Genomic DNA, 25,792 nt, shown 5'->3' on the forward strand with positions numbered 1-25,792 from the left:
CGTTCAGCCGCTGAGGTTGCAACCCGCCAGCATCTTCCACGCAGGCTGTACTTCTGCGAGAGGGAGAGCTCTGCTAGGGAATCTGTTAAAATACACATGCCACTAAATTCATAAACAACGTGCCTGCAGGTAGGTGAGGGTAACAGCGAGAGGAGGACTGCGCACCCGTGAAGCCGAGCCGAGGAGCGCAGGCGGGTGCGCACCGCGCCGGGCAGAGCCCCGGCCGCGCCGGGCGGGGAGGTTACCTTACCTCGGGCGGGTTCTGTGTACTAGAAAGCTAGCGAAAGCTGAGCAGATTTAGAGAGGGGGAGGTGGAAGGAAAAAATTTCTTGCAACTTGCCCCCCCCCCCCCCCGCCAAATTAGTGACTGGCCGCTGCGGCGTTTTCCTCGGGATGCTCTGCAGCCAACTACTGCAGGATCAGAGCAACTCCTGGCTTTGGAGAGGAGGCTCGCACATTTGAGAATAGCCTTTGCGGGGCTGAACTGACTAAGCACGCCTCATGACTTTTAGTTTGCGGTAGTTTTCAGGGCGTTTTATCAGCGCCTGGTGGCAGGCTGATCTTCCCCGTGCTCTGTGCGGCCGGGCGGGAACAAAGCCGGCCGGGGCTGCCGGCTCCCCGCGCTCTCCGCGGAGTCTCCGAAAGTTTCTTTCAGCCTCTCCGGCTCCAGCGCTCGGAGAAATCCTCCATGTTGCGCAGCGCCCGCCGGCTCGGCCAGCAGCCTCCTAAGCCCGAAGTTCACCTATCGTCTGCCGGGCTCCGCGTTTAATTCCGTCCCGAGGCAGCAGCCATCGCCCCCGCGGAGCCGGGAGCGCAGCCGGGCGGAGCGCGGACCGCGCCGCGGCCGCCCCTGCCCCTGCCCCCGGCCGGCAGCATCCTTCGGGGGGGGGGGGGGCATGAATTATTTAGGTTTTCTATTTCCTAACTCCTACTTAAAGGGGGAGGAGGGAGAGAAGAAGAACGCGTTATTAATCGCAGGCTAGCCCTCTCTGTTTTCCAAGGCTGTCTAACATTTGTAAATACTTATGCTGCCGCTGGTCCCCTCCTTCCTGGTTAAGTTGTTTAGTATGTCGGTTATTTGTACCGAATCCCGCTCTGTGTTGTGTCTGATGTGTTGTCGTTGCAATGTGCAGCCAGGGTGACACTGATGGATGCGCCAATGGTGAGACGGACAGATGTTAGGGCGGATCTAGCGGCATGCACCGCCACAGCGGCGAAGCCCGCCCGCACTGGGCTGCCAGCCGCCGCCGCAGCCCCGCGCCCCGTCCTGGTGCAAGCGCACACTCGCACTCGCACTCGCACACACACACACACACACACACACACAGAGGGGTTTTTTTGGGGAGGGGGGAACGTCTCAGTGTCGGCTCTTAAGTAGATCTGATCGCTCCTTCCGAGAGCAGATACTGTAACTGTGAGGAGCAACCAGCGAGTATCAATGAGATGGAACTGAGCGAATTTGGCAGCAGAAGCGGCAATTGACAACTCACCATTTGCTTGTTTGCAAGAAATGTTTCGTTTTCCCCCAACAGTAGCAATTTCCCGGGGACTTTAGGCGACTGCGATTTTTTTTTTTTCATCCTAAAGATCAGCTTAAAAAAACCAATCAACTCATAACAATAATAATCCAAAAAAAAATATATCCCAAACCTTCTCCACCCTTCATGTAAAGTGTTTGAATTTCCTGCAACTTCAAAAGGAAAGCAAGAGCAAAAGAGCGGCACGGCGGCTTTATAAGATGTGAAGACGCAACAACATCTGCACTTAGTCAGGTATTTGGAATTATCCCAAATCTCGAAGAATGGGGGCGAGTGGAGATTTTTTTGATCTCACCGTAAAAGTGAGATCATCCTTTTTTTTTATTCCTCCCCATGAACTTTAAAAAGAAAAAAAAAAAGAAAGAAAAAAAATCGCTACTTTTTTTTTTGTTGTTGTTGTTTTTTGGGTTGTTTGTTTTTTTTTTCCTTCACTTCTCCCAAGCCCGGGCGGCCTCCGGCAGCGCGGCGGTGCGGGTGCGGGGCCGCCGCGGCCGGGCGCGCAGGGCGGCGGAGGCGGGAGGCCGGCATGGGCCCCCGCGCGCCCCCCGCCGCCCCGGCCCTCCCCGCTGGTGCGCGGCCCCGCCGCCCAGGGATGCGCAATCAAACCCGCAGCACATCGATCCGCCGGCGCTCGCTGAACTGAGCGCGGCGGCTCGCCAGTGAACTTGGACCAAAAAAAAAAACCAACCGAAAACCAAAACCAAACCAACCAAACAAACAAAAAAACCCAAAACCAAACAACCGAGCCCAAACAAAAAGAGAGGGGAAAAAAAAAAAGCCCCAAAGGAGGGAAAGAGGGAAAAGTGATCTTCCGCGAAGAGCCGGGCGCGCGCGGGGCGCGGGAGTGCGCGGGCGCTGCCCGCTCCCCGTCCGGCCGGCCGGCGGCACCGCGGGGTAGGGCGCAGCGGCTCAGCCGGCGGAGACGCCGCCGTTAACGGCCGCCGGCCGGAGCGGCCCCCGACACCCCGCCCGCAGGCGCGAAGCGGAGCCCGGGCGGCTGTGGCGCCAGCCAGGTGGGAGCCGGAGGGCTGGATGTGTGCCGGCGGGCGGCCAGCTGCCCGGCGCGCCGGTGAGTGGGGCCGGAGCGGGCGGCGGCGAGAGGTGCGGGGCGAGGCGGGGGCCCTGGCCGCCGCCGCCGCTGTCACCTCGCGGGGCGGCCGGGGCTCCAGCGCCGGGCCCTCCTCGCCGGGGGAGGGGGCAGAGGCTTGGCGGGCGGCGGGAGGGTCCCGCGCCCCGGCGTGGCGGCGATGGCCGGGAGGAGGGGGGGGGGCGCTCCGGCGGGGAACGGGTGTGCGCGGGGGCGGAAAGGGAAGGGCTGCCGGCGGGGAGCGGGGCGAGGGGAGCGGAGCGGAGCGGGCTGCCCTGCCCGGGGGTGCCCGCGGGCCGAGCCCCTCCGCCGCGGCGGGCTGCTGAGGAGAGCGGCGGCGGGCGAAGTTGGGCGGCGGAGGGGGCGGCGGCGAGGGCGGCGGGGGGTGGGGAGCGGGCGCCCCGCCGCCGCCGCTGCTGCCGCCGCCGCCGCCTCCCCGGGCGGACCCTTCGCCGCCGCCGTGGCCGGCCGGCGGCGGGCGGTCCGGCGGCGCGATGCGCAAAGAGTTAAGGTGCCGTCCGGGGCGGGAGGCGGTGGGAGCGCGGTGCCCCTCTCCCTCTTTGCGGACTAGTTTGAGTGACACTGCGATCATCTCGTTTCCCTTCAAGCTTCGCCTGTTGCCGCCGCCGCCGCCGCTGCTCCAGCGCCGAGCCGGGAGCCGGGGAGTGGAGAGCGCAGGCTGAGGCTCCGCCGACTCCTGCCGAGAAATCCCCCGTCTTTATGCCGTGATCTCCCAGCCCGGCCAGGCACCGGGGGCGCAGGGTGGGGTGGGGGGGACTGCGGGCTCTCCCCAGCCCTCCCGCCCGCACACCTCTTCGGGGGGCTTCCCCTCCTCCTTCCTCCGGGGCGATTTGTCAAACTTCCCCCCTCTTCTGCCAGCAGCAGCAGCAGCAGCAGCAGCAGGGCTGTCCTCTCCTCTGTGCCGCCTCCTCCTCCGTCGCCGCCGCCGCCTCCTCCTCCTCCTCGGCATCGTGCATGCACAGCAACAAAAAATATATCCCCAACCCAGCCCTCGAGCCGAGACTGGAGCAGCTCACCGGATCTCTGGGGCTAAAGCAACTCTTCCCACCCCCGCGCCCAGGCAGCCCCCCCCCCGCCGGCGCCGGCGGCCGCAGGAGCTCAGCATGCCGAGGAGGAAGCAGCAAGCGCCCCGGCGCGCAGCAGGTACGAGAGCCGCCTTCCCCGGCCGCCCGGTTCTCCTCTCGCTTTCCTCCGTCTCTTTCACAGCCGCTTCCCCCGGCGGGCTGAGCCCGTCGGCGTGGACCGGGCTCCCTCCCGGCCCCGCTGCCCGCGGTCGCGCGCTGCATGCCGTGGATTTCGCGGAGCAACTCTTGGTCTGGAGGCACAACGCTGTGGCGGGGGGGGGGGGAGATGACTGGATTTTTTTTTTTTTTCCCCCCTCCTTGGGGTGGCAGGGGTGGGGGCACGTGGAAGGAAGCCCTTTCCCTACTTTGGTACCCACTTTGATGTCTTCCCAACTCTGCCATCGCCCGGCTCGGTTCGGGGGGGCAACACTTTGTGGAAGGCAGGCGGCTATGCGCAGGCACATGCTACATGTACACGTATGATCTCTGTGGCTCTAGGGGTGGGAGAAGGAGGCGAATTTTGTTCGTTTCCAGCCCGTACTTTGGCACCTACTTCGCTCCTCTCCCTCGTAGTCTTCGTTCTTCTCCATCCCCTTCCCCCACGGGCGAGCGGTTTGCGAAAGCCAGTGAAAATACTCTTTTCTTAAAAATCTATTTTTCCTGTAAAAAGCGATAGGGTATGTGTAAATACATGGCACGCTGTGAATGAAGTGGCAGGGACAAAGTGATTTGGAGGGTCTGCAGTGTTCCTTGAGGATCCAAGCCCAGGACTGTTTCCTTTGCCCAACTTTTATCTTTTTCTCTCTCCCCCTTGTACCGCACTGGAGATGTCTCTGCTGGACAGACAGACCCACCTAGCTGGTCACTCTCTTTGGCAACCTCTTCTGTTAATCCTATTGATTTCTTATTTATGAGTCCAGATGAGAAGCTGCAAAGGAAACCAAAGGGGGGAAAAAAAAAAAAAAAAAGAAAAAGGATCTGTGTATTGTCAAATGACTGGCGAATGTTTCTGATAGTGCCTTTACAATTTCCTCCCCCCCCCCTTTTTTTTTTTTCCTTTTTAGAAATACTTTTCAAGGCTTTGTCCTAGTGAGGTTTTTTGTTTGTTTGTGTTGTTTTCCTTATGCCAGAAATGTCAACTCCTGTTAAACTTAGGCAGTATTTTTTGGAGAAGCCAAACTGAAAAGAAAACAGTAAAAAAAAAAAAAAAAAAAAAGCCCCACATAATTTTACAGTAATCCTTAGTTGGGGATATGCGGGCTGGAAAAGGTTTCCTTGGCCTGTTGCCATCCTTGATTTGATGGCTGATTGATCGCCTGTCATCTGGCTGCCTTTGATCTATTCATTCCCGATAAACATCAATAAATCACTTGCCATGGTAACGCCAGACTCGGTGACGTCACACGTGGCCTGTCAACTCTCTGTCAGTGCAACTTCAGGGGCTCCTGGCTGGATGTGCCATATAGCCACGGGTCGAGGGCTTCCAGGGCCGTGGGGCTGACCTGGGGGGAGGAACCGGATGGGCTTGGGTTAGGGACAGCTTTGGGGGACCAGCATGTGACAGCCATAGTTCGCCTTTGACAAAGGAAGGCTCTGTACCAAGAGGCTGGGTGTAGAAGTTTTCCAGAGGCTCCGGCAGCTTTCTCGGTAGGGCGTTTGTACTTGTGCCTATGACAACTTGAAGCAGGTAGTCCTGCAACTTGGTAGGGCGTTGTTAGAAAACGGGCATTCAAAAATGTGACGGTGCTTTCACGCTGTCTGGCAACTTTCTCAGAGTGGTGTGGTTTGAATTCAGTAAACAGCAAGGGATTCAGGGAGTAATACAAATTGTAGGTTAACTATGTCCACGTTTTCTTTCTTCTCTTCTTCGATATATACGTGCATTCATCTAGGACTTTTGAAATAGAGAAATAGACTTTCTAGCAGTGTTGCTCCATATACTAACAGCTAGAAAGTTTGGAAAGTTTTGCAGTACGGTAGGGGTACGATCTAGCAAACAATATCGTAGCCAAATACTTAACGATAATATTTTGCGTTTCTGGCTCGTGCCGTCAAATAAGACTTTTCAAAGAAATTAAAAAGGTGAACTTTTCCTAGTACTTGGGAAATTCTATTTTGGAACATTAATTTAGTTCTGCAAAATCTAGCTCTTTCAAATATTTGACATATTCGACTGTGCTGTATGCTGGGCTCTCCATGGGCTGGAAGAAAATGTTTCTGCACTAAACACGCATTCTGAGGTATCTTTCTCTCTCTCTTTCCCTCTCTCCCTCTCCCCCCCTTCATCTCTCCCTCCTTTCTCAAGTGAATCACCCATGATATGTGATCTATCTTTCATATTTAGCAGAAGTGTAATCTGTTTAAACTTTTAGCTTTTTGATAGCCACATTAAACATTTAGTATTGTGTATAATTGCTTCCCACTGAAATGCTGTTTTATTGGTCGCATTGGAAATGTTACTTTTTCTAATAGCAGTAAAAGCAAAGGCTTTTTTTTTTTTTTTAACACCTTAAAAACCAGCTAAGAAATAACAGGTTAGTTAAGAAATATTCATTACAAAAACTTGACTGCAGGACTAATAGGAGATGGAAGAATGGTTTTGCTCTATCAAAATGACCCGTCAAAACGACTTTGTTTCATATTTGATTTAATTGTCTCTCTCCTGACAGGCACATTCATCAATAGCTTAATGGTCAATCAGAAGTTGGCAGAGTGAGTGCTTTCATTCTTTCCCATACACTAGCTTTGGCTTTACTTTATCAAAATGCCTCTGCCTAATGGATATGGGGGATGTAGAATGACTGAAGGGCTACTTATTTGAGAAGAGTGAAAAAACAAGAACGTTTATGCTGTTGATAAGTGCATGAAGATAAATAAGTGAGCTGTATGAGGCATTTTATTTTAAGGCAGAAGAAACTTACATTCCCCCCCCCCCCCTTCTTTTTGGCTTCAGAGCTGCGAGTTATAAGGTTCATGACTGCTTTTGTGGCATACTGAGAGTGATGACAAATTGATTGCTTGGTACTGAGAGAGAAAAAAAGGTGGTGGTGGGGGGAGAATTAAAGATGTCTGCTGATTGGTAACTCAGGAAATCCAGTCCCCAGCAACCTTGAGAATACTCGAGAATTTTTTTTCTCCAAACTGAAAGGTCCGCTCAGCCATAAAAAAAGAAAAGTTGTTTTGCCAGCTTCATTAGTGTTCACCTAATTAGCTGTAAACCTGATGGATTCCTGACAGCTTTAATGATTGGAGATGACAAGCTCCACGCAGTGTCATCCAGCAGAATTAGGTTTGCAGCTAGTTTGATGTAATCAAGTTGATATTACACAGTCCTGGTTGCCTTTAGTTGTGCATTAACTCAATTTTCTGCTGCAGGTGACAAATGGGCTTTGGTACCTGGATAATCATGTCATAGGAATTAGGGCCCTTTTAATGGTCTGGAGTAGAATAACAACAACAAAGAACTCTCAGCAGCACAGAGCTCGCAGACATAACAGACAGGTGCACAAATTCTTTATGTCTAGCCCAAGTGTTAACACCACACTGTGGAAGACTAAAGCTGTCTCTGAGAATCAAGAATCTGTAAAAATGATAATTTCAGTTTGTTTGCTTTGAGGCTCAGGTGACTATCATAGATGAATTTGGGAGGAAGAGTCAGGGGTCGCAATTTTATTCTTCACCTGTTAAAGCAAGAAGATAGAACTGATGCTCCAAAGACTCCTGTCATTTAAGTCAGGAGAAAGAAGGTATTTACTGGTTAGAGGCTACTGTCTAGGAAAGCTAAGATACTGCATTAATAGAGGCCAGTCTTGTTCATGCAAACAGTAATTATCTGTCCTTAAATTATGGCTTTTACTGGCAGCTTTTTTAGAAACCTATTTAAAAGATCAAGAAAATGTACTTCCTACTGACAGAAGCAACTTAATACATATTTTGTATACATACAAAGCTCTTCTGAGGAGGGATTGGGAACTAATGATTTGCTGGAAACTCATTTACTTTTTTTTTTTTTTTTTTTAAATAAATTAAATAAGACAATGATCAGTTACTGGTTTTTAGACCCAGACAACCGTGCTGAGTTTTGAAGCCTCTGGAATAAAACCAAACAAACTTGGGCCCATGTTTTTTTGTCTGGTGTTTGGTTTTTTTTGGTTTTTTTTCTATGTAATATGGTTTAAACCCCAGAGATAGCTGCATACTTTTTAAGCTCTTCACAACTTCCGTGCTTACATTCAAAAGATGCCCATGGTCAGTGTGAATACTGAAACACATTAAATTGATTTTTCAGAGATGCGGAGCACTTCCACTTTTCAGGGACTTCAGTGCTCTCGCTAGTTATCAGCACCTCCAGAGCGAGGCTGGGAGTGCACCGCAGAAATACAGATGCAAGATGGCATGCAGGTTGTGCAGCCAGATTTCCAGGCAGCTCTGACTTCGGGAAGTTGAATGCTTGCTTTAATTTATGGGAATTGCTTGCAACTACATACATACCCCAAAAGTAAATGTAGCGATAAAGTAGACTACCTATAAAGGTACTTGCAGTGTCAGCCCTTGGTATGTTATTTGCCTCCAAACCTGCCACATATTTCTCTGTTGGACAGAGATTCTTCCTAGCAGCAAGCTGACAAAATGATTAGTTATGGCTGTCCTCTGCTTTTTTTTTTTTTTTTTCGGCAAAGTGTGAGGAACAATGCAAAAAAAGAAAAAGGGGCATAAATATAAAAAGGCCTGATAGATTCCCCTGAATATCCGTCTGGAAAACAGAATTTTCCAGAATCAGCTGCCATTTCTCCCATTAGCTTGACAGCTGTCAATTAGGGCTTCAGTGCTCTCCTGGGCCACAGTTTATTGCGTGCGGTTGATGTTGTCATTTTGTTCTCGGTTTTGCCTTGAGCACTATCATGAGCAGGAGTGAAATAGTCAATAACTGATGTATCAGCAGTTATTTCTTAAATTGGCTTACAAGTCTGCATTTTTCCTCTTTTTACTAAAGATTGTTTTGTAAAGTGATTAGAATGAATTGTGACTGCTGCAGGGTTATGGGAAATGCAGTGAAGCTAGGGTGAGTTAGCAGGATTAGAGTGGGTCCTTTTTGTCAGCCCTGTTTCCAGGATTAGTGGAAACTATATAGGAAAGATCACCTTCAGGGTGAAGTGTGGGGTAAATTTTTTAAGTGTGCTATGTGCACACTTAGATAGAAACATATGGTGGTGCAGAGGGAATGAAAAGAAATAATTTGCCAGGATGTAAAGTAACCTTCCGTGTTATCTTTCTGAACAAACCTTGGCACTGCTAGTTTTACGGTGTAATAATCCATATTTTAGTCCAACGTCATGACCGTTTCCTAGCGAATCCAAATACAGATTGTCAAATTTTCATACAGCCTTATTTACAAGGTGCTGCTAGTAGATCAAGTATTAAGATGCCTGAAGTGTTGCATTGTCAAGTAAGAGTATATGTATATGTATGGTTATGATACAACACCAAAAATAACATAGTTGCAGAGTGATCGTGTGTTATCTTATCTATGAAATACTTCAGCATCATTTACTAAACAATCTACCTCAGGTGTTTGAGTCTGCTTTTTTTTTTTTTTCCCTTCTGTGTGTGTGTGTTTGGTGTTTTGTTTTGGTTTTTTTTTTTTAAATTTAGTTACGCCCAAATTGTGGTCTATCAGCCTTAAGTTAAAAATGAAAGGTGAATACAATATATTGTATTTGGTAACAATGATATGGACTGGTACATCCAGACAGATAATATGCAGTTGTAATTAGACTGAATAGACAGGCATTCATTTTTAAATTCTTTGACACATGCATAAAATAGTCATATAATAAGATAAGATGACAATTTTATGTTAGGTTGATAAAGTGTCCCGATACATGCATTTAAATGTCTGTAAGCCTTTTTTTATCCAGACAGATTAATTCTAGTTTCCAGCATTTGCAGTTAGACATTAAATTAATTTAAAAAATCCCACTAAACAATGGCTGTGTTGCTTTTTTTTTTTGTGTGTGTCATTACCTAAAGCAGGAGGATTGAAAAAATTTATGCAATTGATTTTTCTTGATTTCAACATTTTTAAAAAACTGCATGAAAATTGGCTCAAAGGATTTAAAGCATAGTCCACGAGAGGCTATACTGTAGTTTTCTTAAGTATAATAATGCAGAATAGAACATTGTCAGAGCTTGAAATTGTTTGTTACCATTTTCATAAAAAGGAGTGTAAGAGTTGAAATAAATAGGACTTCATTTCAGAGACTCTGAGATTCATCCTACTGCATTCTCCTGATTTTGCGCCTGAAAGATATTTTGGTCATCTCAGTAGAGAGCCAATCTGCGGAATTTAAATGCTGCTCATTGCAAGCATCAACTTTAAGATGTTTCTCAGAAAATGTTCAAAGGTTTTTTTTTTTTCCCCGGGGGCGGAGGGAGAGTGGGGAAAAGAGTTACCAGAAGATCATAAAATACCTGAAAGCTCTTCACCAATGCCATTACCTGGCTTGTTCGGGCAGTAAAGGTGCGACTCTTGAAGAATAATCTAAGTTCGTGTTTTAGACTTAATGATAAATTATTAATTAATTCTGTCAGGACACATGTTATTAATTATGACTCTCTTTTCTTCATTCAGAACAGCTGTTGGGAATCGCGTAAGTTCACTGTATTTGTTGGTGTGGGAGTTTACCAATGAAGAGCTCTCCATTCCCAGCCTGCCTTACCTTTACCTCCCATCCCCTTCCTACTGGGGATGGCTGTTAAACAGCTAAGCTAAACTTGAAGTCGCTTGGAATAAATACAAGTTTTGGAGGGATTCAGTGTGCTCACAATTAGTGAACGTTTTTTATGGAGGTGGTTTTTTAGGTCCTGTCCACGAGGAATTCTTGTTTTAGCAAGACTACGTGGTGGTGGGGAGGTCGGAAGGGCACCAACCAAGCCCTGGCGAGGGGAAGCAGAGCAGTTTTCGTGCCCTTCCGCCAAACTCCCGACAAACTTCATGCATTAGCATAGGGGAGAGAGCTGTTTTATTATTCGTTTGGAATGATTCAAATTCATTTACTTTTGATATTTCCATCATTAAATTGAGCCCTCTGTTTCAGTTTCTTATGTGTTCTTTGCGGAATGCATGTTGCATAAAATAGGCAATTTTTAATGAACAATTTAATGTAAATGGGTTCTGAATTTAAATTAATATTAATGAAGCTTTGAGTGAATTTATTTTGCATACGTAAAGGCTTGTAACTCTTTCACCCATACACTCTTGTCTTTATGTACTAACATAGTGGTTAGGTGAATTGGCCAGTTTCCATATTTCATGATTAAAAAACTTTAATGGATTTTACATGGATATTTGTGCTAGTGCAGCTTTACGCAGGTTAGTATCTCTATTAAAAACGTACCTGCCTTTCTATTCAGATTTCTGTAGTTAACGTTCTCCTGTGTTGCCCTACCGTTTCCATGTATGTCTTTCTACTTTGGTTTTGCCTTTATGCTTAGAGAAAAAATTATTCCAACAATAGTCACCACAGTCAAGATGTTTTCTTTCTTTGGCTTACCTCTAATGCATTATGTATTTAGGAATGATGGGATGTTCTATAATTAATTCTGTTGGATGTAATTGCTATAATCACTCTGATGCTACACATAATAAAAATAATACGGTAAGCATGCGAAAAAATATAAACACCTTATTGTAACACTTTATGTAAAATTCTTTTAAAAATGTTGTTTAGAGCGGAACCTCCGCTTCCGTATTTTGTCAGAGCTAACGTGTATTTTAAAGTATGTTACTTAGTAAGTGAATGAATTTTAGATATTGAAAAGATTTTGACTGGCAGGTTGTCTTATATGTGCGCGTGTATCTCTCTGACTCTGTGCGCTATTAAAGATGTAGTTCATTAAGAAGCCAACCTTCAGCATTGCTATAAGTGACGCATAAATATCACCGTATATCTCATGAAATAAGAGACAAATTTGTACATTGTATTAAAATCCAGCACATAGTAAATAACACGGAAATGGAGTTGTACAGTGGAAAGCTTCTTTGTAGTGCAAAATTATGGGAAATAGAAAATGTACGAAGGGTAGCACGTAACTCGAGAGGGAGTTTTTCAGGCATAGTCCCAAATGGGAAGAAGACTATAGAAGGTGATTCCCCCCTCCCCCCTTTTTTTTTTAACAAGTAGCTTTGAGTTATTGTTTGCAAACACAGTTTTTGATAGAGAGGAAATGAAAAAAATATGTTCAATGGGTTAAGCTGTGTAGCTGATATCCTTGATTCTGTAAAAAAATGTTAATATGGCCATAGTTCTTAATTAGTTGCACACCATACTCAATGCTGCAAAGGTCACTTGGTTTTATGGTCCAGCTTCGTCTGTGAATTTGTATGTTTCCCCCCAAATTTATATTTTACTCTCCTGTATTTTCTAAGCAATTGAGCATGCAAATAGTGGTTAAAATGCAAGCTGGAAACAAGATCAGAAAAGTACGTTCAGCGTGGCCAAAGAAGAGTTGTTTGGGGGTTTTTGGAGGGTGGGTTTTTTTTTGTCGTTAGTGTTATTTTCAAATAATGCGCAGTCTTTGAGTGGAGAGCAGAAGTATTCCATTTAACTTCTGTAAGCTGAACAAACAAACCCCGACCAACCTCTCGCTGAATTGTTCTGGGGAAGAACAGAACAGGGTGCTGTTTCTGAGTGTCTCTGGGACTGGGCTCGCTGCCTGCAGCCCTTTTCCTGCTAGGTCAAGCCTGTTGCTGGAGGGCCAGATCTCAGCAGGGGCCTCCTGGAGGCTTGGCGAGGCTGCTCAAGACTGGCAGCCATCAGTCATCCATCTGTGACACAGAGTCTGTTTTTGATGGCAGGGATGATAAAAGGCCTGGGAACTGTATAGGCCCTTGTAATCAGGGCCAGTGCTGACATCCTTCTCAACTTTGACAGCTTCTTCCTTTTCTCTCTTCACCGCCAAGACTGTCTCAACTGGATTTTTTTTTTTCTCTCTCTTGTTTCATGTACTTGATCAGTCTCAGATGCTGGGAATTATTTTTTTCTGAAGGGAGGGGGAGTGTTTCTTTTGGTTTGTGGGTTGGGCAGGTGTGAGAGGAAGTCTGGGTTTTTTTTCTTTTTTTTTTTTTTTGTACTGTAGGCCTGTTGCTAATTAATGTTCCTCCATAAGATTCTGTCGGAGTTGAGTAATGTTTTTGATCTTTATGCCTGATAACTGCATACTTAATGAGATTTCAAAGCTGTGAGTGCAGCTCCCTACAATTATTGACAGATGCCTTTTCTTTGCCATTGGGTTCAGCTTCATAAATCCTCCTGCAGTAATGAGGTTCAGAAGTGCCACCCTGCCAGTGAGCTAATGAAAGAGGGGGGGAGGGAGGGAACAGCTCATGCCTGCCTGACACATTTTTTTCCTTTAAAATTTACTATGCAGATGTCAAGCTGTGGGACGATTACTTCAAACATGCTAATTTTTATCTTGCTTTTGTGTCAAGCCTGCATGCCATTTTCCCCCCCCAATAATAAATAAAAATAGAAACCTCAACCTATTTAAATTTTATCATGGATCATAACTATTGAAGACTTTGATATATGTGTGTTCTTTTGCAGTTTCTAGTCAGCGGAGCAGTTTTTTGAAATCCGAAGGGCAGAGAAAGGATAAAAAAAAAAGGAGGGGGGGGGAGCTGCCTCGGCCGCACGTCGGCCTGCCCTAACCGTGCACTTGAAACATCGGAGATTTCATTTTAGAGTTCTGAAACTAAATCCTGGTGGAGAATAGCCGCACCATGCCAAACAGTCGATTTCCTTTTCAGCAGAGCCATACATCACTGACCCACCCTTCCCTCCCGACAGAATGACATGTGTCATTTATCACACGGGCCCTGCCAGGCAGCGCGGGGGGTGCGTGGGGGGAGCTCCCTTTCCAGCACTGCTGTCTTCTCCCCTCAGCACGGCCTGCCTATGGCGCAGCGCCGGCCGGCCGGGAGACGGCCGGCCGAGTGGCCGGGCCGGCGGAGAGGGAGAGGAGAAGCAGAAGGAGAAGAGAAGGAGAAGGAGGAGAGCGCCTGTGCTGGGGGGGCAGCTGGCAGAGGGACTGAAGAGGTGGTGTTCTCTCCTATTATCTGCAAAGTCGTCTTGTTCAACCCCCTGAAGGTTTTCCCCTCCTGTTTTCTTTCACTCTCTTTATTTCCCTTTCTTTTTTCTTTTCCCCCTTTTTTTTTTTTTTTTTTAAGTTTGGCAGTTGGGACAAACTGGCTGACACGTATCATTCAAGCAGCACCAGCTTGCTGGGGGTTGTGTAAATGAATCTGGGAGCTCTTGGTTTCACATGATTCAAACGTGCATTATTGAAGATGGATGTTCCTTAAAAAAAGATTGATGATGGATATCAGGCTTATAGTGCCATTTATCATTTTGAATATTATTTAGACTTGCCGTGTAAAGCTGTAACTTGAGAGTTGGATGAGCTGGGACAGAATGGAGGCCTCGGCGTGCACGTTGTGATTGATGGCTTTGCCTTCTCATTGTTTGTTACCAGATACTAGCTGGTCATTACAGGAGTGCCTTACAATTGTTTTAGGGGCTGGATTTCTGTGTGTGTATGTGTGTGTGTTTGTACAACAGAGAGAGGGATGGGCAGAGGCAGAGTTAAGTTTTTAGCGAGAGCATTTCAGTAATTGTAAAGAATGTAGACAAAGCTATGGCCCGTGCAAGGATACAGGCAATCTTTTTGCATGAATACAGAGACACTAAAATATAAGCAGGACCGTAGCTGTTCCAGCGTGGCATTGCCAGGCGTTGCCAGTTCCAGTATAAAAATGTGCTTTAAAAATGTGCTTGTGAACAGATGAACACGCTCCAGCTTCCTTTCGCTAACAGGCTGTGTTTTGGTCCCACAGTGGCAAAGAAAACAAAGTTCTAGAACATAATTATGTTCAACGTTTACATTTTTCTCTTCCGCCCACCCTTTTCACCCAGAGTGGTGAATCTTTGAGTCTCGGCGTTCACTCCCAGGTGTCCAGGATGCTCCTGGAGGTGGATAGCCCGTCCATGGGAATAGCAAGGGCAATCCCTTCCCTTTTTGAAGCACTTTTGCTGGAACCAGGACACCCCCACCTGCTGGAAGAATTAAGGAAGCAGCTTTTTATAGGAAATTAGGTCTTGTATTGGAAGCACAGGCAGCAACTATCAGGAGATAGACACTCCAGCAACAGAGCAGCTTCAGCCGTAGGTAGTGCCAAAACTTCAAGCGATGGGGTGTTTGTGCGCAAACATCTCCGGGCAAGCGCGATACACAGCCCCGCTAAACTCATTCTGAGTTGACAAACTATTGAATGTTTCTTGCCTGGCACATCGTACAAAAATCAAACGATTGCCAGGAATGGTAGGTGAAATTAGACGAGAATGGCTTTTTGTTGAATCAGTCTTGAATTTGCACAGGTAGATGGTATTTTTGAAACGCTGCTTGTCACGTGAACTTTTTCTTTGATTGCGAGATGCCCTCCTAGCAAGAGGGAATTGGAGCAGCATGTAATTAACATTGTACAGCATTTAGGTTAAAACATGTTTCACAAAGCCAATGGTGACTTTATACGAGTTTCATAGAATCGAGTTTTTCAGAAATCTGGTGTTTGTTATTCCTTCTACAAATCCAGTTCAGTTTGCTTTCGGTACACTCTCTCAGTTGCCAAAAGTAAGGAGAATTCAAGTTTATGCGCTTCATTCAAGTCCAACATCATGAGAAAACCCTGAAAACGCCTAATATTTTCTGTAAAGCCTTCAACAGTAGAAGGTAAAACTTTGATCTCCTACCCCTGCACTTGTGTAACACAGCAGGTAATTGAAGTACAAGTGCCAATTTGCTGGAACAATTGTAAACACACCTTGATACAAATGGCATCATTGCATTCTTACTGATTAGAAAACTTTGCTATTAATAGACACAAAGTCCATTTCAGGTGTAATTGGTAAGGAGCTGAGTGCACTCATGGGAAGAAACCTTGTTTTGTTTTTTGTTCGCTTTTATTCTTATCCCTTTTTTCAGTTTTATAGCTGGAGACATGATTTATTGCAGCCATCCATCTTTGGGGCTCATCCATCACATCCTGGTTGCTAGGCAATCATGGCAGCAGCTGTTTGCTTTGAATCAGACAGAAAAGTTGTCAATCATCAAAGGCAGGTGAATAGCATTAGAAACACGCTATTGTCAGACGGAATAATTAATCAAAGAGAGAAAAGATAATTAAAAAGATATGACCCTTGCAAGTACTTGCTCTGGGTTGCCTGGAAAAAAGAAAAACTGCCTGGTCTTTTCTAGACACTTAAGCAGCTGAGGGCTGATAAAATATGCACTCTGCAGTGCATAGTTTTTAATTAATTGAAAAAGGTTCAACATTCAAAGACGATGCTGGAGAAAAGTCTGATTATGAGCAGAAGTAATATTTATTGTTTGCATGAAAGGCTTGACATGGAGTTCTAACTTTCTGTCACAAATCTCCTGCATGCTTGCACTAAGCCTCTTTCAGCTTTACTATCTTCACTGGCAGTTACCAGAGTGTGCGGGTAGTCTGTCCAAGTAAGGGTCCTATGGCTTTCATCCAGCCTTTTCATTCTGGGCCACCTTTTCAGTGTATTGTCTCGTTTGCTATCCTGTCTAGCAGCTATCAGAGTTGCACTAGCTCTGCCATCAGCAAGGCAGGCGAAGCTCGACAAGTCCGCAGTACTGCTCTTCATTCAGTATAGGAAAGATGTTGAGGCAGTACCTATCGCGTTTCCAATCGGTGTGTGGAATAACAAGCTCTTGTGAGCTGATTCCCGAACCCAATTTTCCAGCAATCCTATGATTTTTAGCTGGAATGATGAAAAAGGTGCTACAAAGCCCAGTTTCCAACTCCTCAGAGTCTGGCTACCCTGGTGGTAGATGCGGCATCGCATGCCCCAGCACAAACGTACACAGGGAGGCACTTCTGGTGTAGAGCAGCATTGACTGATCTTTGCAAAACAGCTAGGTAGAGCTCAAACTGCCATGGGTCTGCAAATTGAGACTGGTTTGAACGCTATAGTTGCCAAAAAGCTGGATGTCTGAAGCTGTGATATGGTAAACCATCTTTGAGAGAATGGAATGTCATATTTTTGATTGTCGGGCAAAGTACTTGTGTAGTCCAAAAAACCCCAACTTTGGTGTTTGTTCATGCCTAGAAGGTAAGATGTCTGTGGACCTAATGATCACAGGAGAACATAACTAGGATGATTGCATTATTAGAGTTTCTTTTTTTTTTTAAGTGTTTTGTAAGTAGTGAAGCAGAGGCGAATGCCACATTCCCTCTTTGTATTTTTTCATTTTTGATTTCATACTTCCTTTACTCTGTTTTCTAGAACTGGACAAAGAATCTTCAAGTTGGTGCTGCCAGGAGAACAAAACCACTGTTTTCAATATAAAAACTAGGTATTAGTGTTGATTATCAGCAAGATTTGCAAGGATATATGCTGTGAGATGTTGGGAAATAAAATTGCAGAATGAAAATCTTGCACACCGTTATTGCACACCCCATCCCTTTCGCATTGGCTAATTCCTTGGATTATTCTTTGCATAATTCTTTGCAGCAGTGTGTCAAAAGCAGCTCCTCTGCTAATTGTGTGTAGCCTGTATCACATTTTCTGCTCTCACACCCTGTTTCACTTGTAATCATTCCAGTATTTACTTAGAGGAGGAGAGAACACAGCTAAGAAGGAAATGGGGTACCATCTGAATACTGGGTATGACACATCTGCTGCATAGAGCTATTTGTTTCAACATTGGTAGCAGGAAGCTCAGGCTGAAGTTAACTTGGATGTCTTGGAGAAATCTGTAGCCTCAATTAACATTTTGTATTAGTGATTCCTCAGAACGTAATGTTCACCAAAGTTTGTGTGAGAAATAATAAAATCTCTCTAAAAGCATAGTAGTACATATTAGCATTAGCTTTAGAAATATCCTCCATGCATGGTGTGACCAAAGTCAGTGTTGCCCATGGCTAATAGCATAGCATTTTTATGTAAATAGGATGTTGTCTAGAGTTGCTGGCAGGTTTTTTTTTTAATTGGCCTAACTTCTCTTTTCTACTATATGTAATGATAATTCAGTTTGACGTACTACTGGCGTTTTTTGTCATAGGTGTGTAGGCCCTGTGCCTGTATAGGGCTGGTGTATGTATGTTTGTGTATGGGTATGCAGTGCTTTCCTTAGCATGTTTTTGTGTATTAAATAAATGTGGGATAGCCATGCCCACATGTGAGGTGACATGTTTGTGGCTATAGAACTCTTTCCTCCTTTGCTGGGAAACGGATTTGTCTCCTTTTCACATATCAACACCTCTGATACCTTTTCAAGTATTTGCTGTATTTCAGATCTGCTGATCACAGTTTTATTTACTGATAGGGGAACTGTGGCAGTAGTTCCCTAATGGAGGGATATATAGTGCTGACATCAAGAAAATGTTGGATAAGAGACATATGGATAGATGGCTGCATGCTGGAATATAGGCAGCTATTGTTTAGTCTGATAGTGATTTCTTAGCAGATTATAGACAGAAGTTCCCCGTGATAATCTGTTTCCCTCTGCTCATCAAATTGAGGTGCATCTTTTCCCTCTGATTTTTCCCAGTCTCTTTTCCGTGCATGGTGTTGAGGGAAGACAGAATAGCTATTCCTCATTTGCAATATTTATTGATTCCCAGGTGAAAGAGGTTGGACTCTGTAAAAGGATTTTTCTGTCCTAGCCCCTTCCTCATTCTTCCCCAAATGCAAGTTGCTTTTGCAGTTGTATAAAGAAAACTGCTTAGGAAGTTGAAATACCTTGGGACTAAGCGTGCTAAAGCGAGATTGCCTTTTTGTTCATATGAAGTGAAAAATGGACAGAATATGTCAAACATGAACACCGTAACAGATAGTAAGCTGTTCTGCTTTAACTGGTCGAAGAATGTGCAAAGGGAGTTTAAAATAAACAGTCAAATAATAATCAAGCATTTGCCAGTGCTTAACTGTGTTAAGTAGAATGTAGTATCTCAGTAGGAACCACCCAGTTACATGATATTTGTATACTGAGAAAAATATCTTGAGGAAATACATATAATGTGCCTGGCTGAACTGTGCCGTATGCTTGGCTGAACTGAACAAGCGTATAACGCTTCCCCCCCACCCCAGTACGTACACTTGCATATTCCAGCCTCTTACATTGCAGCTATGTGACAGACAGGCTTCAGGTCTGTCCTCCTCACTGCAAGAGATCCAGGGTATTTCTCACTGTCTTGAGAGAGCGCTGTCTCCTTAAAGGATTGAGAATATATGCTTCCTTCTGAAGATTTCTGATGAGAGAGAGTTTTTATTCCACATTTTTAAGGTTAGGTGCCCTTTTTGTTCCTCTCAGTGTAGCTTGCTGTTCCATCTTTCGTATGCACCGTGATTTTAGGGTTTCAGTCCTACAAGCCTGTGCAGTGAAACAGAAATATTTCTTATCTCCGGTTTTCAGTTTGTCAGCAGTGTGCTTAAGAAGAGTCTTCTGCAAGCTAAGCCTGAAGCTTGGAAGATGTCCTGGTGTTCGCTAAGTCAACGTCCTTCAGTGTATGAGCCACACTGCAGGGAAATGCATAAAATACAGTTGTATGTACTTACATGATGTAAAGTATGAAAAGTATCTTGTTTTATTCAGCATATTTTCTAGGATATCTCTTCCGAAATGACAGGGGTAAAAGATAATGGGCTTATTGTCATAGGTGCAAGATGACTAACTCGTGTCACCTGATAATCCAGGACCAGAGCCAGATGGCCTCGAAGATAGGGAATCATCAGATACAAGCCATCGGGCAGGGTACTACTTTCACTCTAATGTCTAGGGTAATCGTGTAGAAAGGAGCAGGAGTGGAAATGCCTTCAGGAGAAGGGAGAGGAAGGACTAGTGCCATGGAGAAGAAAAGACGGCTGTATGGTCCCCAGAAATAGAAATATCTGAATTCATATGTTACTCTCGTTCACTTACCTTCAAAATCCCAAATACACTGTGCTGTTGTTTTAGAGTTAAATGTATGCTTTGCTCTCTAACCCCCAAATCCCCTTGCAGTTGCAATATTAATGTAGTTAGATAGTTTGTGCATAAGAGTACAATTCTGGTAACCGCCTTAACTTTATGAGTGAGAGATGGAGATATGTAAACTAGGTAGACTAACTGGGTCGGACTTGTTGCAAATTTTATTGAAAGAATATTTGAAAAGTAGAAGGTAGAACTTGAAACGGCAAAGACGGTGTGTGAGTGGTTTTTTATATGCTGAAATGTATCATTTACCCAGGATACCTTGTCTTCCTTTGTTTTTGCTCTGGGCCTGCAATAAAATGCTCCCTATCTATATTAGTTAGCAAATACTCTGATGTAATATATGAGAATGGTGGTGCATTATTTCCTCATGCTTATATGTTTTCTGTATAAAATATTCTAGCAGCAGTGAAATCTTCCTATGTGATTGCATTTCATTTTGAGATGGTTAGCTGAATAAGCAGTAGGACAAGCAAGCAGTAAGCTGAACGAAGGAAAAAGAAATAAAATTTTACAGCACATTCTTGTTGTAGGAGTGTGCAACACAAAATTGTGTGACAAATGCTCAATCTGGTCTTCATGATTGAGCAATAAACAAATTACAAAACAAAGTTATCGTCCTTTTGAAACTTGTTCTCTGTCATGAAAAAGCAAAGTATTTAAAACCTCTTTTGTTACTGGACATTCACCGGTAGTGGTTTTTAGTTAACAAAACTATTTGTTTGCATTAGGGTGAAATTAAGAACTTTTTTTGTAGACACTAGAGACATTTTGTAAAGTTGGTGTACTGAATGTTGATAAAAGGAAACAAAATAGTTAAAATTTGTGATGAAATGACTGTTGCGCTTTGTTGTAAGGGCTGGAAGAATATACTTAGATTGCGCTATCAACTTTATGTAAAGTAGTCTGGTTACATTGCCTAAGTAGAAGTGTCTTTGTGTGTTGCATGTTTGTGTCATGCCCGACGTAATCTTCTCAGCAGTAGTAGTACAAATCTCTAATAATATTGACGCTCTGGAGTCCCCCAGATTTTGCTGGTTACATCCAGCAGAGATGTCCCTATGTGTTATTTTCCGTTAAAAACTGTGAGCGTGCAATGATTATTGAAGTCTTGCAGATCACTGATGTGCTCTGTACTTTCCAGACAAGACCTCCCCCAAAACTTAAAAATGGCAATTTCTTAACCTAAGGAATTTGTATCCTAATAATTGGGATGTTGGATGTATTCAGTGTGGGACACCCCTGCACTGAGAAAGGAGGCGTTAGATTCTTCCTGGAGTCTACAACAGTTGCTTCTCTGGATATTAGTGGTAGCAGGGTTTGGGTGCGATGAAGGAGCGGAGGACCAGGCAGCGAGTCAGTCTCTTCAGGGCTGTATGTATCAGAGTGCGAAAGGGGCTTTCAGCTCCCCCTTCCCTCCCGTGCCCGTGCCCTCAGCTCCTGGGGCCGGTGTGGAGCCTGGGGGGTGGCACTGCCCTGTTACTGCACCAGCCCCCTGGCCCCATCACGACTGCCTCCAGCCCGCCCGGGGAAGAGCTTCTGCTGGGTCTCACAGACTTAGGTGCGATGGGCCGTGCCGAAGAACTGTTTAGCCGAAGCAAATGCCGCTCACCGTCCGTACAACAGCAGCTTTACCTTGGCTGTTACGGCAGGTCAAGCGGTCCAGGGCTATGGGTAGTAAAAATGAACTTAAATGGTATGGGCTGGGGAGCTTCAGTTCCTCTCCCGGGTCCGCTTCCAGGTGGCAGAGCGGTAGGACATAAGCGTGGAGGGAACCTCAAAGAGGCCATCCAGTCGTTCTCCAGCTCAGCCGACTGCAGCCGTGCCCTTCGTGGCAGACATTCATGGACAGCCCAGAGTTTGCCGGGCAGCATCTTCAGGTGTCCTTCCCGCAGCTGGATATTAGCCTGGCCTGCAGAGTTTCCTATGGGTTATTTCCTTTTCAGATATCCTACAGACTGACTTAGCTGTTGATAGCTTGAAGGAAAGGTTTGGAGCAGCCTGTGCTGCTGTGGATTGTCCTTTGGGATAAGCCGTGGGGAGCGACACTTCCAACGTCCGCTCTTGTTAAGACCCAGTCCAAAGCCCACTGAACTCAAATACGGATCTTTTACTGACTCTGTTGACTTCATTGGGCTTTCACTGAGACCTGGAGTGTCAGCTTAAGGAACAGAATTTCACCCGCCTTACCTGATAACTTTATGCTGTGCCTCTGCTCGTTGTTGATGGAATGTAGATACAGACAGATTCTGGTAGGCATTTCTTGGTTAGGTTCTCATCTTGTCAAGTAATAGGCTTTTGTGTGTGTTTAAGTGCTTAAGAACCTTTAAGGATTTGGGAGAAGATGCTAAGCAGTTGTTTTTCTTAAGAGGGATGTAATGTAATACTAATGACCCAACCAGGAACGGACATTTTGTTTGATGGCATTCGATCAGGTGGAATATTTTAATTTGTTTTGGAATAATCAGACAATTATTAATGTGATGCCAAGAAACTTTTGTTAATATTCAGAATAGTATTAAGTTACAAATAGATAATATTGTCACAGTCAAGTGTCTGTATTGATAGGTAACAGCATTGTGTAAATTTGGCCGTTGATTCTATTCTAAAAACACACTCTTTATCCTTACTCTTTTAGTACAAAATTACATCTCGTTATGGATAATATGTCATGTCTCCCTAAAAATGTGATCTTGATTTTCATCCCATGATAATACTTTATTCAATAAATCAAAATCTTCCTCAGCAGTTAGCAACCACCTTATTTAATGGTTATTTCTGAAATGTTGATACAGGGAATTTAGCAGTTAACAGTGTTTATACATTCCAGAAGCATTAACAGGTTAGGTTATACTGGGATTCAGTAAATATCCATGAAGTGTGTGGGAGAAGTGTACGCTATGCAGTGTCTCGGCAATCGACTGCCAGACATCTCGTGAAATACCAAATGTAATAATCAAGTTTATAATGATGATATTGTCAGGAGGCACACGTTGTCCACTATCACTGAAAACGTAGGGAGCAAGGCCTATCGCCCAGTGTTTAGACTGCAGCAAGACTGCAGCATTAGAACACTACAGATGTCCTTATCTTCTGGAGATAGTTTTGTACTGAATCAGTGGGGTTTGCACATTCTTGTGTAGGAAAAAAATGCTCTTTGCCTTCTGAGTACTTTTGAAGAAAATAAAAGGAGGATAGTTTTTATGTGTGTCAAGGTTGTTTCCCTTTTCTGCAAGTGAAGTTCAGCAAAGGATCCCTAGTAAGTCTGTAATTTTCCCAGTGGCTTTCTTCTTTCGGTTGCTGGTTTTCCTTTATTGCTATCTAAAGTGGACAGGCTGCTAAAATCACAAAAAATTGCCATTTACTGGCTACAGTCTGCATGCTCATAGGCAGTTGTGTGCTGGCTGTGTTGTACCTGATCTATTTAGCAGCTGTGGGGTGGGTAACACCAAAGCAAGCCAGGACTCCTAAAACTACTAGAATTTTTTTTGTCTCTGTGCAAATAGATGACATTTTCTCAAAATGTGTCTTCATCAGAGTTTTTTATTTCTGTTTGTTATGACAAAACATGGCAAACAAAGACAGAACATAAATTACAGCTACAGTCTTGAAGTTTGAAGTTGCATTTTAGCCATACTGTACTGTGTATTATTATTATCATTATTATCTTTCGGTGCTTGTATGTATGTAAATTACATTAAAAATAAGATCAAGGCAGACATGGAATATTGGTGAAAAAAGATGAACAAGCTGTTATGAGATATGAAAAATAAAAAGATGCTGTCTTTAATTTGACAGTGAACCAAAACCCACCAATTGTATAACATGAGAATATTTTTAACAAATACTCTCTTAAAGCTTTGTTGTGGCCACGCCCTCAATGGCATCTCAAGCCTGTCAGCAACTCCATTATAAAATCCTCTTATGCAGTTTTAGATTGTTACCTAGATCTCTGATATTTGGAATGTTGTATTATCTTGCTTTGCCTGAAAGCAGGCACACTTTTGAAAAGATAGGTACGTTCAAACTGTTTACATTAGCAATTAGTCATAAATACAGTCTTTGATATTCAGGTTCTCCTATTTTCTGGGCCCTGCTTATTAAAAATTATTTCACAAAACCTGCCTTCAGTCAAAAGTGTCTGGTAAATGCTGGTATTTTGAAGTTTAAATAGAACTTCGTACCCTACATAGTAATATATTTATTTATTATATGTGACTTTAATGGATCCAAAACTTGAAAACACAGAGCTGAATTCAGGTATCAAAACTAGGAGGAGTACACAGTTCAAGAAGGCCTAACTTTCATATACATACACATGTATTTTTTTCTTGGAAAAAGAGTATTGCAGTGAGAGATTAGGTTCCTGAAATTAGATATATTCATAATCTGGCATAAGTCTATGTACTGTACTAATGATTTTCCAACATAAATTTTATGAAGTGCAAGAAAGTATTGGTACTCAATGAAATACATAGTTCCCTCACAGTAGTCTTTTATTTTGCTCTCATTCATTCCTATTAAAAAGGTACTTCAGGGCTTTCTTAAACTCACTACGTATCCAGAACATAGTTTTTAGCACAGTGTAGCTAGATATTAGTGGGTCTGTTAACTGCCAGCCAAAGGAGGCTGGGATCATAGGCAACATTGGTATAATTTTTTGTTTTCTTTTTTTCCTGAGATAGGATAAAACTACTTAGAGAAGTAAAATTTTAGTATTAAACGAGTTTTTATTTATACCACAGTATTGAAGGAATCAGGAAGAGGGAATCCCCATCTGTATCCATGTGGTTGTAGCAGAACACTGCTGCCATTTGATCATTATATTGCCAAAGGTAGCTTGAATCACAGTCAGGCTAATGTGCCTGTGAAACTCGCAACTACAGAGCTTGCCAGTAGAAGCAAGACTTAGAATATCTGTGCTTTTGAGTTTTGTAGTATTACAATTTTGAACTTTCCTATTTTGACATCCTTTTGGTACTGTGTGCAATTCTGGGTTTAAGAAAAAGAGATGTAGAAACATAATGCTGTGAATAGGAATTCCTGATTTTTCTTGGAAGGGAAGACACTGAGTTTTGTATTCCTTGGTTTTCAACCCATAAAATGAGGGGGAGGGGGTGAGAATATACCTTGCTTCACAAGAGAATTCTCAGAATTAATGCTTACATGTACAGCTTTGTAATGAAACAGTGATACGTAGGTGATACTTTTGAGGTGGAGTTTATAGTTCAATTTTTTGTTTTGCTATATATGCTTAGCCTTTGCTATGGTTTGGCAGTATGACCTTTATCCTTAGTCATTCAATGTAAGATAAAGGCAGTTTAAGAAAAAAACTCGTATGTTAAGTTGTTAAAGGAAGGGGTGTCTCAAGTTTTACAATTCAAAAACTGAAGCGGAGGTTAAACAGCTGGAAAGAAAAAAGAATCCTCTTAATAGTCAAATGATTCTAAATAAAAAAGGAAAGAAAACAAACAATCAAAAATCCTCATCAAGTTCTCTGGGAAACAGAAAATGAGGAAAAAGTCTGAGGAAAGCCAAACCAGCTAATGTTACAGTTGTCACAATTACTCATATCCTATGCTAAAGATTGAGGAAGTTAGGTAAAAATGAGCCAAAACTGGTCTTGGATCTCGTGGATATGGCTTCTGCTCATGTCAGTGTTTGCATCTGAGTCTTGGTTTAAAATCTGACCTTACTCTTTACAAAAAAGCTATGTTTAATCATGTAGTTCTAAAATAAAAGAGGAAGGGATTCTGCATACTGTATAAACACATAAATGGGATTATGTTTTCAGATCTATGCAGAAAATCACAAGTCATATTTTTATTAATTATAAATATTCTTCAATTATTTATGTCAAACTGTTATGCTTCATTTTAGACAATTTCAGTAAAATACTTTTCCTGAAATTCTTTCAAATTATACTTCTTAGTATATTCAATTAAATGTATATTTTGCAGACAAATAGTATGACTCTTATTTATTAGTTACCTCACTGACTGCATTGAGACTACTGACATGAT

At 43.9% G+C, this 25,792-nt stretch overlaps 1 protein-coding gene across 3 annotated transcripts in view; it reads left to right on the forward strand.

The window, feature by feature from the left end:
• Window positions 1–1,287: 1,287 nt before the first annotated feature.
• TSHZ3 (teashirt zinc finger homeobox 3) overlaps window positions 1,288–25,792 on the forward strand; it is a 66,850-nt gene continuing 42,345 nt past the window's right edge. The window contains exon 1 of one of the 3 annotated variants that reach the window (XM_069793528.1): window positions 1,288–1,772. Coding sequence is in view for 1 of the 3 variants with exons in the window: in XM_069793527.1 (XP_069649628.1) it covers window positions 3,750–3,789 (40 nt within the window). In the remaining 2 variants the exon portion in view is untranslated. Of the gene's footprint in view, window positions 1,773–3,224; window positions 3,790–22,967; window positions 23,029–25,792 lie in introns of those variants that run through there. The other 2 variants (XM_069793527.1, XM_069793529.1) reach the window with 2 other exon arrangements.

This window comes from Haliaeetus albicilla, chromosome 10 (assembly GCF_947461875.1).
Source record: "Haliaeetus albicilla chromosome 10, bHalAlb1.1, whole genome shotgun sequence".
Taxonomy (NCBI): Eukaryota; Metazoa; Chordata; class Aves; order Accipitriformes; family Accipitridae; genus Haliaeetus; species Haliaeetus albicilla.